A 21,576-nucleotide genomic window follows, 5' to 3' on the forward strand; every position below is an offset into this window, starting at 1 on the left:
CAGGTAAGGGCCACTGTGGATAGTGGAGCCCAGTAGAGAGGGCTGTGCAGGAGCGATTTTCATGCAGCCCTATGTTTTGTCCCCTGCATCTCACAGTCAACAGCAAGATAATGTACACTGAGTCATAGCAGCTACTTTCCATTTACACCACTCCGAATACCTCCAGTCACAAACCATCTGCCAAAGCAATTCTGCTTCTACTCGTTCTACTCAGTCTAGCCAGCAAACAAGAATTCATTATTGTTATTATTATTATGATCTTTCTGAGACAGGATTTCTTTGTAGCATTGGAGCCTTTCCTGGAATTTGCTCTATAGACCAGGCTGGCCTCGAACTCATAGAAATCTACCTGCCTCTGTGTCCTAAGGGCTGGGATTAAAGGTGTACACCACCACTGCTTGGCTTCAAATAAAAAATATTACGGTCCCACAAATGCATACTCTAAACAATGGAATGGAATAAATCCACCTTGCACTTCTGCAAGCATATGACTTGAGGTTCTTTATCCATTGCCACTGACTTACTTAGTAAGTGAGCAAGTTTCTTCATCTCATAGTATTTTCTTTTACACGCTTAGTTTTTAGTAAGGAGGGGGGTCACTCGTTGGTTTCCAATCACTTAGCCCCAAAATAATCACACAGAAACTGTATTAATTAAATCATTGCTTGGCCTATTAGCTTTAGTTTCTTATGGCTAGCTATTACATATTAATTTAACCCATTTCTATTATTCTGTGTATCACCATGAAGTCGTAGGCTACCAGCAAAGTTTCAGCACATCTGTCTCTGGTGGAAGCTCCATGGCTTTTCTCTAACTCCTCCTTCTTTTCCCCAGCATTCAGTTTAGTTTTCCCCGCCTAGCTCTGTTTCCCTATAACACTGCTATAGGCCCAAAGCAGTTCTTTTATTAACCAGTAATATTCACAGAGGGAAATCCTACATCAAGTTTTGACCGATTTCCCCATCTCTCTTATCTCCATCCCTACTGTACACTTCTATCCCCCCTCATCCCCCTTCTAGCTACAAAGTAGATGTATTCTGTTACCCTACCCACCTCCCTCTCTTCAGCTCTCATTTCTCACATCTCATGGGCCCTTTTCAGTTTGAGTGTTCTAGTTTTCCGTAATCCCAATGCTGAGAAGGTGGAGACAAGAGGATTCCTGGAGCTCCCTGGGCAGTAGACCAACCAGGTGAGCCTCAGGCAATGAATGACTGTTTCAAAATCAAAATGAATAGCCACTGTGAAAACACACCTGCAGTTTACCTATGGTCTCATAGAAAACATAGAGACACACATTCATCCACACTCATGAGCCTACACCTGCACAAACATGTGTACCTGTATAAACACTCACCCACAAATACACATACATGAACACTCGCTAGCTCTCTCGCACACACGTGAGTGAATCCCTGATTTTAATTAAGACCTAGCTTTTAGCCACCATGTCTGAGGCATAATGAAAGTCTATGTATAATTCTGGTTAGAATAGAACCCCGAATGCACAGATGTACTTTGTGATAAACTACAATCTCAGCTTGAAATGTGATTAGCGCACTGTGTGCAAAGAAAGAGACTCCTACAGGAGATCTAATGATCCCCGAGACAGAGATGGGTGGGTCTGGAAAGGCCAGGGGGAGGAAAACACCAGTTGGATGCTCACCCAGGAGAGGTATAGCGCCCAGGAAAGTCACCGTGGTTGCCAAAGAAGAGAACAAAAGCCATTTCCCAAGACAGCTGGGCCCGGCAGCTGTTGGTTTTTAAGTCAGGCCACCAGAACTCCTCTGTGTCCGGTGAATCCAGCCAATCCAGACACAAAATCACACTGATACAAGCAATTTGTTTGAGTGACAGCTGAGGCGATTGAAGGGAAAGAAAAACCCGGCTGGACCCGAGCTTCTTCCATCTGATAGAAGCGACTGTGGCAGAAGCTTCAGGAGCAGGCTCGGTGGGCCACAGCATGCACATTGGGCACGGGTGGGTTGGGGGGGGGTGGGATGCTTGATGTCAGAGTGAAGCCCGAGTGCCCTTAGTTCAAAGTAGGGGAAGAGACAGGGACTGGATAAAAAATACACATTCCTTTCAAACACGTAATATTAGGTGAATGAGTTTTCCACAGTCTGCATCAATTTATCTGCTCTTATTTCAATGATAGGTGATATTGGGTAATTACAGAAGGCAGAACACTTTGTTATTATTGCAGGAAAGCAAAAAATTTAAAAAAAAAAAACAGACTTAAAACAACTGACGGTAGGGCAGTGAGATGGCTCAGCAGGTAAGGGTTCTTGCCACCAAGCCTGACGATCTGAGTTCCTTCCCAGCAGTCCCTACAGTAGAGGGAGAGAACTGACTCCACAGCTCTCCCTCTGTCTTCTGCCCTCCATAGGCACAGAGGGACATGTTTGCATCCTCCAGTGAGTGTTATAAAATAAAACATAACTACAAATTCCTCCTCCCTATAAAGAGTTTCTAAATATCTTAGTAACAAGGAAACAAACACAAGGAAAGTCACATAAGAAATAACACCATCCCAAACTCTTGAAACCAAAGCATGTCTGCTCTCTACTTGATAGAATGGTAATGGGCTGGCTTTTGCTTTCCTGCTATGTAGAAGGCCATGTGTGCAAATGTTGACAGATCATGGAGGCAAAGATGAGCTCAGCCCTTGAAGGACATCTTGACAGACAGTGCACCAACATTTCAGGGCCCATTTGAGAACAACGTGGAAACACTTTGGATAAACAGAGTCTGGGAATCCTGATGAAATTCTAGGACTGTAGAAGCCAGGGGGAGCATCTGAAAGGTGCATACCTAGAGGTTCTCCAGAGTGAGCGCCCCCTAAAATATTGCACCCTTACACAGTCATGGATTTGCACAAGATGAAGACAGAAGCATGACAATACAGCAGCCAGGGCATCAGCTAGATCGTGAGTGACGGCTGCCTGTCGGTCTTGCTAGATGGCAGCGAAACTTCTGCTGAAGCTACCCAAAGGAGGAGGGAAGCAGGAAGATTATGGCAAAGAGTGCGGTCAAGACAAAATTCAAATCTGTTGGAGAGGGTTCAGTGGGTAAGCGTGTGTGCTGGTTCAGTGGGTAAGCGTGTGTGCCAAGCAAGCATGACTGGAACACACATGTTCATGTACCACACATGTATCAGCAAGTCATGCCATAGCTTGTAGGAGTCAGTTCTTTCCCAACTCAGATGGTCAGGCTTGGCAGCAGACACCTTCACTCACTGACCCAATCTTGCAAGCTCAGCCAATTCTAATTTCATAGATGGAGCACATCCTCAAATATGTGATTTTGGGTGGGAAATGTCTGTGCTATCTAGATAAATACATGTGATACCTGGTGGGTATTTCACCAGTAACCATCCAGCACTTGTACCTAGAAGTCTGTCACTCATTCTAGGGAATCAAAACTAATTAATTGATAGTTCAATCTTCTCCCATAAAGTGATTTAAAATGCACTAACAAGGGAACTTGCCCAAGGCCCTGGGAAACAAGGTAATAAGGTACCATTGGTGCTTAACAAGGAAGCCTTTGTGTTGTGTGCCTGTAATGATATGAAGAGTGATTCCTCACCCATGGAGACAGTGGTAAAAGATGGGCTTGCAGCCAAGAAGATATAAATTACAGTAGAGGTCATTTAAGAATCACATGGTATGTGTAACTCCTGAACTTACACACAAACATACACATACCTCTGGTAGGTGTGCAGTATATATTACATACTTTAAACATATGTCTGTATTTCCTTTTTAAGATCAAATTTTTATTAGTGTGTCTGTGTGTCCACAGAAGTCAGAGATGTCAGATCCCATGAAGGAGGATTTGCAGATGCTTGTGAGGAACCTGACCTGGGGGGCCTGGGAACCAAACTTGGATTGTCTTCAAGAGCACTCTGCTCCTAACCACTGAGCCATCTCTCCATTCCTGCATATAATTTTTTTTAAATCAATGGAACTAAAGGCACTCTAGAAAGAAGAAATATACTGTTTTTCAAGTGTATGTGGTTTGTGCATATATTTGCATGCATGTGGGCACAGGTGTGTATGTGTGTGTGCACACTCACATATGTGTAAGCACAAGATCAAGACCCACATATGTTTATGGAGGTCAAGGTTGATGTTAGGAGTATCCCTCAATCATTTGCCACTTATTCATTGAGACCAGACCTCTCAGTTGAACCCAAATGTGGCTAGTCTTGCTAGCTGGTGTGTTTCAGGCATTTCCTGTTTCCACCTTTCCAACTCTCAAACTACAGGCAAACTTCCACCAGGCATTCGCAGGCACTCTGGGGATCCCCAGTCCTGCACACCTAGTGCTTTAACCACTGAGACATCTACCTAGCCAGGAAATAAGATTTCTCCCCTTCCATCACTCAGCTGTACTATAAAATACAATAACCGTGGTCTTTTCCTGAGGGATAGTTCAATGCCTAGTGTCTGTCAGAGCAGAATAACGCCTATAAAGAAGCCATTCTGCAGTGCCTTCCCTCTAGTTTTGAAAGCCTTTTTCAAAAAGAGACATTTTGATAACAGCCTTAAGTGACTCGAGCCAATGAATGGGGATCAGGACTTGGCACCAGCAGAATTCTGTTTCTTTGCTAAATAAATGAGATTGCATATAATCGTCAATACACACACACGCAAAGCCACGTTATCATTGCTAATAATACTCTACCAAACATACCGTTGTGCCTTTTAAAAGATACTCTGGAATTCTGCTTCAAACAAATCACACACACACAAAAAGAATGTTCTGTCGCTGCTCCTTTCTGCAAGCCCTCTACCCAATCAACAGCGAAAGCTATCACACCAACAATCAGATCATCCTTCAGTCAGGACCCAGAGTACTGTATATGATACTGGTTCCTTTAATTTCCTTATGAAGCCTACAATAATCTCAATAAAACCGGAGCCATTCAGAAGTACCCAGTCGGAGCCTATCAAGTGCTTTTCCATAAAGGGATTATGCTTTCTGTTCTCTCATACGTATGGCACTTTCAGAATGTCTCCATCAAATTCCGTGCTCTGAGGATGAGCCATCTGCTTCATGAGGATGCGCAGTTACCCCAGGAGCTATTTTACCATAGCTCTTGTGTTGCACCAAGGATCCTAATTACCAGTACCGCTCTCCGCGTGAGCAGGCCCCGCGAGATAGATCACTCTTGTGAGATGTTCGCCTGTTGCATTCTCAACCTTAGATTACTTAAGTAATCTAAATACCAGAGCTAAACTTCAAACTCTTTTCCAGAGAATTTCATTATTCCCCTTAACAAATAAAAAGCTCTCAATGCTAAGTGTGTCAGCTCTCTCTATACGGCTCTAATAAGATGCTAAACTCCCAGCTCTATGTGGTGGCGGGACTTTCGTCTGCTTTTTAGGGAAGCTGGTTCGCTTCAGCCAGCAGAGTCCTCCTCCCTCCTGAGATCCTAAAGAGTATTGACAAAGAGGTCTTGGAGAAGGCCTAGGCACTCTTCCTTAAGGATTCTCTTTGGTTTACTTAATGTGGACGTTATCTGCCGCCCTAGGGAAATTGGCTATTCATCATGGAATGAGCCATGATTATGGAAGGACAGTTTCCTAGTTCTACAGTAAGTAGCCTGGCCCTATTATCCCCACGAGGAGCTATTTAATAGCTTGTTATTATTTTCGTTGCTCATGTGGGTTCCTCTAAATCTGCATGATCTGGGGAATGTTCTATAATCTTCTATAATCGTGGAACAGAGGTGGATCCATGGGATGTCTTGCATGCCTGGATGCCTTTGAGTGAAAACTATATCAGACATAATACTGAGCATTAGGTGTGAGAAACCCAAGTTTGGGATGGTGTAGCCCAGCTCAGAACACGGTTGACTCTGATCTTAGGTCCTCAGAATGGGATAAAACTCTCCATAGTCAAGGAAGAAGGGATCAAGAAAAGTGAATGCTGCCTCAGCTGCTTCCCGGTATCCTCTTTATCTCCATCTTCCTCTTTCTCTTCTCTTCTCTTCTCTTCTCTTCTCTTCTCTTCTCTTCTCTTCTCTTCTCTTCTCTTCTCTTCTCTCTCTTCTCTTCTCTTCTCTTCTCTTCTCTTCTCTTCTCTTCTCTTCTCCTCTCCTCTCCTCTCCTCTCCTCTCCTCTCCTCTCCTCTCCTCTCCTCTCCTCTCCTCTCTTCTTCTCCTCCTCCTGTTTCTTTTCCTCCTCCTCTCTCATTTCAGGGCTGGGAATTAAACCCAAGGCCTTAGGCAAGTGATCTGCAATGCAGCTCCAGCCCGAACTTTTGAGAAGGATCACTCGGCTTGGAAAACCTCTGATCTCTATGAATGTTGATGCATTTACACATACAGCTATCATTCAGATCTCCCCCAAAGTCACCACAAAGTAGTTCCCACACTCTGCCCCCACCCAATAATTTTTAGGAAACTTGATAGCAAATTTCAATTATCCAACATAAGAACAAAAAATATGTGTCCCCAGCAGAAGAGGGGAGGACTGACCTGTGTGTGGATTAAGAAGGATGCTTCCAGGTGGGATACCAGTTGCAGTTTCAAGTGGAAGCAGGATGTAGCTGGTACTGCTGGGAGGAACCTGGCCCCCCATCCCATTCTCTGAATAGGGCATACAACCAGGAGAACCAGCTGCCACGCTAGAGGTCAGGGCTGTGCTCTGCAGAGGCGGGTGGTTACGGGACAACGATCCTGAGGACCCTGCGCTGCTGGAAGACTCAGAACCTGGCAGAAAAATAGGAAGCAACAGAGCATTTAGTACCAAGAGAAGTAGAGAGACAGTAGCCAGACATTAAGAGGCTGATTCCTTCCTAAGGGGGCATGGGGAGTTTGAGATGTGTGCTGAAGGATGGGGTTAGCCAGTATTCATTCCACATTTGGAATTTTGAGCTTGTATTTATGGAAATCTTTGCTTCCTACTTCTCAGGTATGACATTTTTTTTTCTAGGGGGTGGGGTGTTAAAAACAAATATTTCTTCAACTTTTGCAAGTACGCTCTAGGAGATAACCTGGTAAATGGGAGTCAAGCCATGCCCGCAAATTCCCATCTCTTGAGTATTTAATGCTATGTGAAATACTTCTCTTAGTGAGATTGCTAGACTGATAAGAAAGAGGAACAGGGTGGAGGATAAAGAGATGTCAACTTGGGGGGTCCTAGGACATGCTACCCCATGCATGTTTCTGAAGCTCTATTCCTCAAGCCCCTTGTACAGCTAAATTTGAAGGGGACAGATAGGAACGTATTTATCCCCTATATAAGTGGAGAGCCGGACTGTTTCTTTTGTGAACACAGCAACACACGAGTGGGAATTATTTTATAATGCTTTAGAGCAAATCCAGAAGAACTGTAGCTCTGAACTAAACCTGCAGCCACATGGGTAAAAATAAATAAAAAATAGTAGTAAAAGTAAAATAAAAATTCATGTTTAAAAATAAAATGCATTTGCTAAAGGGAAAGGGATGACTTGGCAGAGCAGGTATAGGACTAAGAATTGAGGACAAAGAGCTGCATATGGATTCTGGCATTTTCACCACCTTCTGACTGGGAGCAACCTTGAACATTATGGAAACATTGGTTTCCATGAAGGACTTCATCTTCAGATTGTGAGTTCAAATAAACCATTGCTTTGCTAACTTGCTCCTTGTCAAGTGTCTGTTCATAGGCTCGAGCAAATAAACTGGTAAAGAATTAGACAGGAATCCAGTGATTGTTAGATGTGCTTTAAGGTTAGCTTTAGTATATAGATGGGCCAGTTTGTAAGTCTTGGTCATCTGGAACAGGTACAGCAATAGTCTGTACAGCTGTGCCACTGAAATCCTTGTCTAAAGAGGGGCATTCACAAGAATGCTACCAGCACAGGGTGAGCTGTGTTCAAAGGTTTAAATCATATTGAAATTGCTACTTGGAAGACTTGAGAATATAAAGTTCCATGAGTTTTAAACTGTTTCTGGCTTCCTTTGTCCAGGGGCTTAATGGAAGGCAGGGCAAATATTTAAACACTGTCTTTGTGTGACAAGCACCATGCTTGCGCTGTGAGTGGTCTAATGTCTACAGAATCCTGGTGTTGGAGATCAGAATGAGTCCTAGATTTGTCAGATATATTTTCCAGAGCCTGTAAACCATGTGGGAGCATCTGAGTCCAGCTCAGGCTACTTGACTTCTCACACAATCCAAGATCTAAACCTGCAGGCCAGACATCAAATTCACCCCGTCACTCAAGTGGCATCCAGGTAGTGATGGGCCCTGACCAAGATTAGCCAAGTTCTAGAAGATGATAAATACAAAGTTACTCCCAGAGGGGTGCATAGTGGCTTCCAGGAAGCAGAAGAGGCAAAAGACACCAGGATAGCTAGAAGAGAGGCTCAGTCTACCCTCCAGAGAGATTCCGGAAATAGAAAAGGGAAAATCACAAAGCAAATCAAAATTCAGGACTAGGAAGTATGAGACAGAAGGGGAAAGCGCAGGAGGAAGGGTCCTCGGCTCCAGTCTGCACTAACATGCCTTAGCTCTCTAGGAAGTGCCTGTACTTCAACCTCGGGGTTCTCTCCTGTAAACCCTCCAGACTGGGGAGGAGCAAGAGGAGAAAGAGGGCAGAGTTTTCCATACTTGACCAAGTTTTGACTTCTTTTTATCTCCATGTTTTTAGAGTGTTTCTGTGCCTTTAAGATAGAAATCCCAGTTTCTTCCTACTTTACACCCCAGGCTGCCTTTCTTCAATGTGGGAGCCATTTTCACAAAGCAATCTTATAAGAGGAAAGTAAGGGTTAGATCGGCAGCAATTGACAGTTGGAATTTCACACTACACAAAACAGGAAACATTTGTGTGCTTTGAGATATTAGACTGACTTGAAGCTAGTATGCTTAAAAACCTGAAATAGAAGAAAACGGAAGGGAAGAAGAAGGGAAAACACAGAGAGAAGACAGAAGGAGGAAGAAGAAGAGATGGAGGGGGAGAATGAAGAAAGGAGAGTTGGAGGGGAAGAGAAGGAGGAAAAAAGGAAGAAGAAGGAAGAGGGTTAAGAAAGAAGAAAAGGAGGAAAAATAGGAGGAGATAGGGAATGAAGAGCTCTAGCTGCTCAATGAAGACAGACAGACAGACAGACACACACACACACACACACACACACACTTAACTTCCGCCATGACCAACTGGTCAAGCAGTAGCATTATACTATAAAATGTAAAATTTTCTTTTAGTTCCACCAGGTTATTTGTCCACTATAACAGCTTTATTGACATATATTTTATGTACCATAAAATTCATCTTTTATAGTGTGGAATCAAATGTATTTTATTCTATCGCTGAAGTAGTACAAACACTGCTTCTAGGCCATTTTAGAAATTCTCATTGCCCCAAAGGAAATCAATAGGTTTTAGTAGTCACTAGTGAATCCCAAACCTTTATCCTAACTCTACACACATAATGCCTGATCTAAAATCCTTCCCTTTATAGGCTGTCTGTTTGGATATCTTTCACAAATACAGTTGTAAAATAAATGTAGACATCTTCCTTGATGTAGTTAGAACAAGGCTCAAGGCTCATACACGCTGTATTATGCATCAAAACATCCTTCCTATTCTTCATTCTTCATATTAAGGTCAGAGTGAAAGCCAAAACTCTAGAGTAGATATATGTATGGACGGCATACACCATGAGACTGGTTCTGATACACTGTGAAATGATTAGGTGTAAATAATGAACACAAAGTGTTAGACATCAAGAAAGATGATGTCCTCACTCTTTAGCTACAATACATAGAGAAGTCAAACGGGAACTGAGCTAGGAGGTCCCTTCCTGCTGGCCAGCTTTTCATACTGTTGGAAGGCTCTATACAGGATGCCAACAAAGTTACTGCTCTTCATCCTGTGTGTGACACTACCAACATACCTGGCAAGATTTACCAAGTGGTGCAACGGTGGGCTGATTACTACAAAGTAACCAACCACTTTCTGATTGGATCTGTGGTTCACTCAACAGGAGGGAATTGCTTCTTGGTACTACAGACATGGTCAAAGCTGATGACTGGGGGGAGGTCTTAGGCTCTAGTGGGAGCCTACTAGTGCGGTCTTCCTAAATGGACATGGTGTTGTGCCCTCTAAATATTTGTGTTTTTACTCATAGATTACTGCTGCTTTTCAAAGTATGTTGTATATCAGTATGAAATTGCAAAAGAATGAATAAATAAATGATAGTGTTCTAACTAGTAGTGTTCTGTACCCAAAACTTCAAATCAAGGGATAAGGACATTATCTCTATCAGTACAAATTAATAATCACGTCTCAGGGATGGCCTCATCACAGTGAGCAACTCCTCTCTATCACACGACTCAGCACTTTCCTTCTCTCATGCCAAGCTACACAAGTCTTGTTTCTTAGTTAATAACTCTAGAAAATATTTCTAGATTCAGGGAGTCAGAGCTCAGCAGAGTGATCTAAGACTTCCAAAATTATTTGGAGGAAGAAAATACCCAGGTTGTTCCTTGGGGTAACCAAAATAAAGAAGAGGGAGTGGTGGAAAGATAAGGTATTTTGCATTTGAATTAGAAAATTAAAAGTAGGGCATTAAAATTAAAATTAGAACATCAAAAGCAGTTTTTGTATGTTGGCATGGAGTCAGACAGCAACACAAGTGAATTACATCCAGAAAATAAAGTCATGCAGCCATTTAAATGGTAAAAGTGGAAGGAAGTCTGATGTCTATGGAGAGGTCATTTCATAGTATAGATGGGTGCATCAACTGTTCCCTGGAACCTTGCTGCGAAGGCATATTGTCAGACTCCACTAGACACCTACTGACTTATGAACCTTGGAGGAGGTTATGTTATCTATGACATAACCAATCGTTCTGTCTCTGACTGTGCTGAAATTGAGAACATCTCTCTGGAGCTCAGCAGTGGGGGAGAAGGGCACAGCCAGGAGGAAGTGTGTGTTTAAGCTCAACCACACTGTCAACCCCAGGGAACAAGGCTGCAGCACAAAGCCATCACAAGAATGTCCCCAGGGTCAGTGTGACAGCACCCTCAACCTCCTTAGACTTGTGCTGGGTTTCTGGCAAAGGGCTCCAGCCTCCACTGACCCCATGTTTGCACTCAGTAACATGCTTGGTTCTGATGAGGGGCAACATCTCCAGCATGGAGAAAGTCTCGCTGACACCTGGATAGAGCAGGAACCTATGCAAGAAGAATAACTTCAACGTCCCATCTTTGGAAAGCACATTTGGTTTCTGAAAGACCTCGAAAGCTTTCAGCTCAACTACAACAATGAGGAAATAAATCAGAACCCTGTTCTGAAGCTGCTGACAGCAAAACTGGCAGGTTTACTTCATAAAATCATCCTGGGAAGTTTTAAGATTGTTTTGACATCCTTTCTTGATCTCCTTATAGGAAAAAAAAAAAAAAAAAAAAAACCTTTTCCCTTTCCATGCCTGCACCTTGACACACTTTTGAAGGCAGACACTTAAACTAAAAGAAAAAAAAAATGTCTGAAGCGCTTATAATCACTAATGATTCTCCAAAGAGCATGGTGTTTTAACATTCTTGAAGTGTCTTAAATGCTTCCGAAGAGCTGTGCTTTGGAAGTGACAGGGTTTGGTTTGTGGAAAATGGTGATTAATTTTAAAATGGTAAGAGCTCTTTTGGGGTGCTGGAATGTTGAAGTGCACCATTTAAGGCACTTGCTTTCTACATCTTCAGAACAAAAACTGTTTAACCTTTCTGAGTTTACACAAGTTCAAGTGCACTGCGGTGGTTTGTGTGCATTTCCGATGCCGTGGTAGTGGGATAGGAGAGCAATTAATTAGAGTCGAAATCAAGAGCTCCACAGCCAGTGAGCAGGGCTCTCAGGAAGAGGGCACCCACCCACCTGCGCTCTTCAACGAACACGGCGGTATGTATACAGCAACATCTCTGAATAAATGCTATTAATTTGCCTTCTGTGTAGGAAAACATGAGATAATTTCTTAGGAGGAATTTGTCAACAACGTAATTGCGCTAAACTGTCAGCACAGGGGACTTAGACTTTGTGCACACTCTTTTTCTTCTGCTCAGCGTGATCGTGGAACAGCAGTCAGTACAGGACAGTGGCATCTAAGCTTCAACTGGGCTTCTCCATCCATTCCTGTACCCCAAACCTGACACCCGGGGACTTTGGGAATCGCAGTTCAAGTCCCGGGGAGAGTTCAAGTGCCTATTCCAACCCCCAAGCCTGCACACCCATGTGCCCACCACACACATGCGCGCGCGCGCGCACGCACACACACACACACACACACACGGCCTCTTTTTCTGAATGTAAGTAAGAGTCTGTTCTTCCTGGGGCACCGCCCACCATTCTCTGGACACAGGGCACCTCCGCGTCCTGGAACTCACTAAGTAGGCTAGGCTGCCTGGCTACTGAGCCCCAGGGACCCACTTGTTTCTTTCTTCCCACGGCTCAGAATGCCAGCACATGCCACCAGCCCTTTTTACTGGGTCTGAGGATCGAATTCCAGTTCTTGTGCTTGCAAAGCAAGCAATTCACAGATCAAGCCAAACCTCCCAGCTGAGAGTCCGCTCTTCAGGAGTGAAACAGCATGTGGTGATTGTGATCATTCCAAAGCTGTGGTTCGAGGGAATTTTCTAAGTTGCTCACCATCACTTCCTAAGCACTTTGTATATCCCTTAAGTTGTCTATCTTAAAATATCACTTTCCCCCAGAGGAAGAATAAGGCAGAAATCATAATGAAAAAAAAAATACCTTCACTTCTCAGTGAAGTTTGGAAACACTAAACATCCCAGAGATTGGACTTTCTCATCTGTAAATTAGGGCTACGCTATTCCATGGCCATAATAAGTGTAAATGAGCACCGATTGGGCCCATGGCACTTGCAACATGCCAGTTACACAAATTGCTTTGCATGTATTGAAGCTTTTTGTCTTCCTAATAACCATTAAATGTAGGGATGCTATCATTTATATACCTCAGAGGAGGAAATAGGTACATAGTTTAAATAATAACAGGTCCAGGAACAGAGGAACTATTACTGAGTCTATTACTACTATAGTGACCTCACACGGCAGCTGCATTGAGTGTGTCGTAGCATTGCATTTAAAAGCAGTAGCTGATTTTTTGTTATAGTTTTTATCTGTATTTGCCAAGGTGCTATAACCATTAAAAAATGATGTCATTTAAACTCTAAGTAAGTAAACTGGGTTCAAAGAACGTACTATGATAACTTACATTTTACCAGTAAGGAAACTAAGGAAGAAGCTTAGTGGTGTCCTTCAAGTTTGTGGCTAGTTACAATAACTCACTTAAATAGCATCTCCTGATTCCTAGAATGGAGTGGAGTTAATATTCCTGCTATTAGTTAATTCAAAGTCGAGAGAAACGGAGAGCAGATGGTCTGCATAGACTCCAGGAGGCACCAGGGCAGGGACCCATTCAGTGATACCTACCTGTTTTGGACAGTTTCCCAGCACTCCTGGTACTGGACGTGCTATCACCCCTGGTCAGCACCGTGATGCCCCCAAAACTTGCTGTCTTGGTCATGGTGGGCTTCAGATTGCGGTTGGAGCTGTCAGAGTCTGTGCTGCTCCAGGCCCGCTGCTGGTCGGACCACCTGAGCTCTGTCTCTGAGCTGCTCTGCCGACTCCCGGAAGTCCTTCCCGAGCTGTCTCGGTTACCCCTGCACGGTCATCAGAGAGATTCACGGGGACAGAGTTATGTGTCATGATGGGGTGGGTGGGCATAGGGGCCCTTAGTAGAAGAGTCTTCTACACTCTTCTCATTGACTCTTTAAACAGAACCCCCCTACCTCCAACAGACACAAAGACACATAACGTATGACACATGGCACACATTATACACGGGAAAATCAAACCTAGAGACACCAATATCCCTCTGCCAGTGAAGGAGACACGGTGGGAGACAAGTGATATAATCGTTAGCTTCTCTCTCTGAAAGTGGGTACTCTGTCCTGACTTGAATCAATAATGAATTCATGCTCAGGAGTAATCATCATCTTACATAATTCTAAAAATAATTCCCAGGAAAGAAGTTTTTTTTTTCTTTTTTAGCATTAAATAATTGGCCTTGGAGAAAATCTATTTATTAATTCATTTTCCAACTTTATGTTCTGTATGATATCTTTGTTCAGCAAGATTTTGACAAAAGAGCTGTCCCGGAATTACCATATGAACTCACACTAAGACTCTGCCCTGTGAGTTTAACCTTGGAAGTCTAAGGAGACAGCTCATTACCCTTCCCGGGTAGGAAAGTTTATGAAAACAGCAGGGCTGGCACTATACTTTGGCATGAGATTTGCCAAGGGCATCAATGGAAATTGCAAATTTCAAAGTGAAAGAACGCATTCATTCAAACTGTGTCCAATATAAGGGAAGCTAAAGCTGAATTTCCAAGACTCCAGAGTTCCTTCAAGGAACATGCAAATGTGCATGTGTTTTCTGAGGAAATTTGTAGCTTCACTGGTTTCCAATCTCCTTAAAGAACAGCATTGTGCATGCTTACAAAGCTTTCGTTTCGTTTTTTCCTGCTGATACAGCGCACCATTAAAGTGCCTTAGAATTCTCCTGGGTTATACATGGCCGAAGAGGGCATTACTCATAGATAATAAGTGTAATTGTGACTTCACACCAGTGTGTGATGTGATGTAATCAGTGCTTGAATCAAATCTCAATCCCTGACCAGAAGCTTTGTTTTCAAACAATCCTTTAAAGTCAATAAAGTCCCGTTGAGGCGCTAGAAGTGTGTATAGATATCTGACAGAAATACTCCTGTCACATGAGCAGAAACAGCGGCGAAGTTTTGGCTCCTGTTTCAATTTATGAAACTTTTATTTGTGTCTGGGAAGATTAAGAAGGAAACTGGATTTGAGACTTAGTAAATCAAAGAGGAGATTTGATAAGCAAGGGAAGGGTTGAACAGAGAAATCAGAGAATAAAAAGCATTTTCATGAGGCAGGGTGGATGGTAACACCCCCTCATCAACGTTTTCTTTCGATGTCTTTGTCAGAACCTTGGGAATGGCTTATTTCAGAAGTAACGGGCACCGAAGAGGAGACTTGGTATATAAAGAAAGTTGATCGCCAATGGCCAGGTGCCTTTAATTTACACACTCAGAAATGTACGAAAACTATTGAGGCTATTGTAGAAGAATTGCCATCCTAAGGGCTTGGTTCTCTAGCCCAGTTTGTTCTTCCAACATCTAAGTTCGACTTCATTCTTTTCTTGTATAATTCTGACTATGTTGACCCATCTTTGACAAAGTGCAGCTGAATCATTCCTTAACATCTCTGAATGAAGCAGGAATTGGACAATAACCTCTTCTACAGAGGACCTGGAATATTCTTTACAGAAAAACATTGACTTGAAAATCTGGGGTGGTCCTGAGCCTCAACACGTTGAACGAGGCAGAAAGAAACCCTCCAGATGGGGGTGATTATCTGTTCAATCATCAATTTTGCTCCTTTTATCCCTTCTATTTGTGACTTCTGCACCTCCATGGCAGGCATTTAGACCTGCAAGAATGCCAGTGTGGCCAAGAGTGTCTTTGCAAAAGAAAGCGACCTCCATTTTGCCTGGGTTGTAGTTGACACCCTTTGGCATGTAGAGCTGTGTCTAACAACTCTACAAGCTCATTAGACTTTAATTACATCCCCTCATTCACAAAGTGACCTAAGATATTCTTCTGTGATATCAGCTCAACTCACCATCCTAAATCAGAAGCTATGCATTTTTTAAAGTGTGAAATTTAAAGTTTCTGCTTTTAGGAGACCCTATAAACAGAATCCAAATTAAATAGACAATTTATTTGTGGTTTCTAGATATGCACAAATTTAAATATAACTCTTAGTTTTCTATTTATTGGCTATTTATCCCGATATTAGCAAGCTGGGTCCTAAAATGAATTCCAAATCTACTTGGTATGGAATCATAAATATTACAGAAAAGCACTTACTCAAATGCCTCCCCCTTTTTAAGTTCAACTTGGTCCTTTCCAACCAACATCTAGGAAAATAATGGTCATTGGAGCTGGTCCTTTTATAGAGAGCAAGTAATTCATCCCATAATAGTTATTATATATAGTGTTCTGTTTCTCTGATTATTACTTACATTTTCCTATATTTCTGAAAATTATACTTTTATTTTCCCCAACTTAGGGTAATAATATGTACTCAAAACCACCTTTACAACAACCTTTGTGTCCTGAGCTCCGGGACGTAGTGACTGGGGTAAGTGATGGCCTCCACATTGGGATTGCTTCCCTGATTATACTATAGCTCGACTATGAGCTGACTTGGGAGCTGCGTCAAAGGAACTAGCTGTTGGAAGGCTTGCATCTAATCTGTATCACAGAGTATGTGATTTCAGGGTCTGGGTTTCCAACGGAGAAATTCAAGGTCATTTCTCTTAAACATTCAAAATTGCAAGGGGAATATCTAATGATGCACAGGGAACTAGCTAGATCATCAGTGTTCAGCCTAAAAAAGTTAGAACTGAAGAAATGAGGAATCCATTTTTCTTTTCTTTTCTTTTTTTTTTGCTGATGCCTGATGAAAGAATAAACCTCCATGAATGAGGAAGACCTCAATTCAAGCCGTTAGCCAAAGGCGTTGGACCAGCACACAATCAGTCTACTTTTCTTCTTTGCTGAAACTAGTAAGAGTTTGTTTGGGGTTTTAGCTTTCTTCTACCAGAGATGAACCTGGTATTTAGAAATATATCCATATATACATAGTAGATACTGAATATTTAAAATGTTTTATTACAGTTTTTTTTTTTTGTGTGTGTGTGTGTATGATGCATGTACCAAGTCCTGTGTGTGTAGCTCAGAAGACAACATACAGGAGTCAGTTCTCTCTTTCTACCATGTGGATCCTGGGAATTGAACTTGGGTCATAAGGTAGGACCTGATACTGAGTATTTTTAATAACGCCGTTTAAAACTGGCCTTATAAAGCATGTCAAGTAGACATGTAAGAGCGTGATGAAAAATGTGTATGGCCTCTCTGCTCTCAAAGAGGTGTTAGCCTAAAACAGAAGTCAAAAAAGAATTCCTTCCTTCCCCTCACACTGCAGATCTTGGTTTAAACAGTCCATTATCATGGAAAGAAACCTCACAATTTTTTTTTAGAAATGAAATAGATGCTTAAAATAATGTTTGAAATACTATGATGGACAGCAGTGATTTAAAAACCAGTCTCCCTAGTAGAGTTATCACCTATTTGGTTCCCAGAATTGGGAATGTACATATAATTGTAGCCTTCCAGAGAAATCTGAACTCTGCTTAATTTGTCAAAGTGGGTTTGAAAGTGTTCAACGAGTTTTAACGGAGAATCCTCCACATAAAGACACTTCTGGGAAGACCCCAGGAAGAGAATACACAGAGCGATGACTTCCCAGTGCTAATTCTCACCTTCTCATTGTGTAACAAATGCTAAGAAAAGAGAATTGAACGGATTCTATCCCATGAACAGAAATATTGCATGCTAACACTTATATTTCACGTGGATTCTGCCACATCATCTGAAAACACAGTTTATAAAAGTAAACCATACCAACCGAAAGAGCTGTCTTTTCTTATAGGTCTCATTGCATATGTGAATGTCTTCCTGGAGCCTACTGGGAATGAAAAAGATGATGTTTACGACACAAAGCCCAAGGGTTTGCAATGCCCTATATGGGACGGGTGTGCACCACATCACAGCATGCCTTGTGTGTAAGCCAATCCCATGTGTTAGAATTTCCCTGTGTGATGTTAACGTTCGTTTGAGCAAATTCACGGCAGCATGTGAGGATGTAGTCCCTAGTCTGTGTTAGATAGAGCGGCAAAGGAAAAAAATGTGGACACAGGGAAAGGGAAATGCAAGAGGCTCGTCGACACAGGATAGAAATTTAATTAAACACAGTTGTTGGGATTTTCTTCAAGAGAACTATAAAATTATTTATTAATCCCTTGGACTCACTGGAAATATGAGAATTCCAGAAGTAAGTGTCCATTTACATTTTATTTTTCCTGGAGGGACATTCAATTTGATGTTTGATGTTTCCTTCTTGAACTATCAGGGCATGTTCATACAGGCAATGAACATATATGACCAGTTCTTAGACTGTTGAATATGATCCAACTTGAATACCTTGGGCAATTAAGAATCAATGGATAGTATTAGGGAATATTGTAGGGGAAAGGTTGGTTAGATGACTTAGAAATATGTTCCCATGGAAGTAAACTGTCAATACTCTGTCTGGTACAGGTGTAAAATTTTGAAATGCCTCAGGTCACCACCAAGGTAGTCAGTTATGAACTCTCAGTTTTACTGAAAAGGGGAAACATGTGCCTCAAACTGGAACGATCATATTTTATCTTTTTTTATTCCATCTCAAAGAGGTGATTCTCTCAACATTTCCAACTGCTGACACTGTGACTTCTTTCTTGTTATTCCTAATATCCGGTTTAAAGTCCGTGTACGAGTGTTTAATCAACTTCAATTTTGGTCAGACTTAGAGGGACACCCATTCTAATGACACTTGCAATCAAATTAACAGCTGCTTTATTTACCAATTCTGTGTTTCTAAATCAAGTTCAGATTTTGATTAGTCTTAAATGTGGCTAGTACAGCTCATGCGGCTTGCTTCACTTGTCTGGAATCCACATAATTGAATCATGGGAGCGTTTCAATAGCTGTGACGGTTTGAAGCTGTTTCAGAAGGGTAAGTTCTGACAGGTTAAGTTTAGCAGGGTTGCCCTTAACCCCAAGACGTTCTACAATCTCCATCAACTCTCTGTTTCTCCAGCACCCCCCCCCCCCCGCCCCTGACGCTAAGGCTTAAGCCAGGCAGACTGATAAATATAAAGGCATTGTGGATAAAGTTTTCACCTCAGCCCTTTCAGGAAGACAGGGAGACTGTTACAATTTGAAATTTAAAATCATAATAATTTAATTTCTTTTGGCATAGCTAGTTAAGGTGATAAGATGTAAGAAATGGCTGAAAACACTTTCAGCAGCCTGGTCAGTAAGCCGGAGAAGCTGCATGCCCACAAGGTCTCCACTCTTATCCCACGTCAAGGTTGCAGGGATTACATGGGAGAGCCTAAAACAGAGACTTCAGTGGAAAATGCCTAAGCCTCTGTCTGGAAGTAACTGAGAAAACTTCTTCCCCAAATAGAGTCTTTATAAACAAATCAAGTAACATATATGTGAGTATATAGGTGTGTATCCATTGATATATGCATGCTCTCATACATATATTCAAGTACACACTTATATTTGCAATACGTATGAACATGAGAATGTAAAGGACACACGACAAACCGTTCCTCGAAAGACACAAGAAACATAAATTTCATTTTACCTGTTGTCCAAAAACAGACTTTCCTGGGAGCAAACTGACTGAAAAATAAAAATAAAAAACAGGGCACCATGTCAGATGTGCTGGATTGGCGGAGCTCTCGCAAATCCTTGCCTGATTTTAAAACTACTTTCCCTTCCTAGGGGGGAAAAGATTAAGAAAATTATGCACAAAAGATGAGAACTTTAAAAGGAGAGAAATAGGTTAGTGTCGCTGGCAGAATAACCAGTTCTCAGCAGCACGGGATATTTCCCATCAGGAACTCTTCAAGTATGAACAGATTAAGTTCCAGGTCAGGATGAAGGTCAAAGAGAAGCGGGTGTGAAACAGCTGGAGAGACCAGGGACTGCTGAGTCCCGAGCAACCATGCAGCATCGTACACCGGTCAAGGGCACAGGTTGAAACCAAGAGAGAAGAAGCAGATTTGCCGTGACCCTCCGAGGGACGGCAGAGCTGTGAACCCACATCCTGACATGCCTGCCTCAGAGAGGCGTCCCTGCCTCAGAGAGACACGTCCTCATGGAAGAGATAGACTTACTGCAAGTGTCTCCAAATTGAAGAAATGTCATCAATTATTAATCTTAATTAAAGGGAGGGGCAGGACAGAAGACAAGCCTTGGCCAGTTGGAACTAATTTTAAAAATGTTATCAAGTGTTTTTCCTCTGGCTTTTCACAGAAAAAGCCAACAGCTTTCTTGATTTGCTTCCTTTACTGAACTAACTCTAGGGAAGATAAAATTCTAGCATCATTATCTAGATGGTATCCGAGAAAAGATGAATCTGGTTAAATTTAAACAAAGGAAAAGAGAAATCTATGTAAAGCAGAGATGTGCTCATGTAACAGCACACTGCACACTGTGCCTGGGAAATAATAAGAACTATTTTCAATGTTAGGTGTTTATCTATCTACCTACTTAGGCACCATTTTCCGTGTACATATTTCAAAATAAGTAAGTGACCTACAAAAGAGATAAATAGGAACCTAGCGAGTCCATTACTCTACAGAAATAGCAATGACTCTTTGGCAGTTCTTTGTGCAAGTGTGCACATATCCATGTGTGTCTGTGCACATATGTACTTGTATGTGTGCACATGTATGTCTGTGCACATATGTATGTGTAAGTGTGAAGTCAAAGGACAAGTTCAGGTGTTGTTCCTCAGGGGCTGTCAATGTTTTATTTGCTTGGCTGGTTGCTTAAAAACTATTTTGTATTGTGTGTATGTGTGTGTGTTTGGTGTGAACATGTGTGTATGTGTGCATGCCAAGGTGCATGTGTGGAGCTCAGAAGACAACCAGCAGGAGTCAGTTCTTTCCTTTCTTCAGGTGTGTGTTTGGGGATTGTGCTAAGGTTGTCAGGCTTGGTGACAACTGCCTGTACCTGGTGAGCCATCTCACAGATCTCCACCTTGCTTTTATGAAATAGGGTCTCTCACTGACTTAGAACTCTCCAAGAAGTCTAGGCTTGTTGGCCAGAGACGCTGGAATCCACCTGTTTCTGCCTCCCTATGGGGATTACAAGCATGTGACATCATGCCTTAGAGTTTCTTGGTTGAATTTGGGGGGGCGGTCAAACTCATGCCTCTGTTCTTTGCCAACTGAGGCATCAACCCAGCCCCTGTTAGCAATTCTTCACATTAAACTTGCAGTTCACGAAACCAGCTCTCAGAGAGGCAAGCCAGGTACTGTTCTCCACGTTCATTCTGACAGTGAAATCATTTCTTTCCACTAAGCCAAAGGTTCTGTTTAGACATGGTGTCTCCTCAATGGTTGGGAAGGAGTCAGTGGGCTTCACAATGTTACCACCAGGCCCTGGAAGTGGAGATTCAACCTATTTGAGGAAGTTGATTAAAGACATTCTGACATCTCGACCACAAACCGTTTGGGGAGGAGAGATTGAACAGCTTCAGTTCTTTGAATGAAAAATCAAGACACCAACAAATCAAAGATACTCGTCCCCAATAAACATCCTTCAAAAGTATGCATCTGAGTGTTTGGAAAGATCCTCCCCGGGGTCCTCACACTCTCCTAAGTGAGACAGCTACGGGCTGTGACTCAGTAGCTGGTGGAAATAAACTTTGGAAAAGGGGTATTAATAACTTGCACATTTAATGGCAGAGAAAGATGAAAGTGTCACAGTAATTAAGTGCAACATTTAAAGCTGTCACTTACATGCACACCCGAATATTTAAAAGGCTCTTTTTTTTTTTCCAAAGAAGAAAATGGTTTTGCTTAAT

At 42.2% G+C, this 21,576-nt stretch overlaps 1 protein-coding gene across 12 annotated transcripts in view; it reads right to left on the minus strand.

The window, feature by feature from the left end:
• Arpp21 (cAMP regulated phosphoprotein 21) overlaps positions 1 to 21,576 on the minus strand; it is a 160,555-nt gene that overhangs the window by 58,314 nt on the left and 80,665 nt on the right. For 8 of the 12 annotated variants that reach the window (XM_057768307.1, XM_057768306.1, XM_057768316.1 and 5 more), the window contains 4 exons: positions 19,345 to 19,382; positions 17,554 to 17,613; positions 13,430 to 13,659; positions 6,485 to 6,718 (listed from right to left, as the gene is read on the minus strand). In XM_057768307.1, the coding sequence (XP_057624290.1) occupies positions 6,485 to 6,718; positions 13,430 to 13,659; positions 17,554 to 17,613; positions 19,345 to 19,382 (562 nt within the window). The remainder of the gene's footprint in view (positions 1 to 6,484; positions 6,719 to 13,429; positions 13,660 to 17,553; positions 17,614 to 19,344; positions 19,383 to 21,576) is intronic. The other 4 variants (XM_057768313.1, XM_057768317.1, XM_057768315.1 and 1 more) reach the window with 2 other exon arrangements.

The sequence above is a fragment of the Chionomys nivalis genome, chromosome 4, assembly GCF_950005125.1.
Source record: "Chionomys nivalis chromosome 4, mChiNiv1.1, whole genome shotgun sequence".
NCBI lineage: Eukaryota > Metazoa > Chordata > Mammalia > Rodentia > Cricetidae > Chionomys > Chionomys nivalis.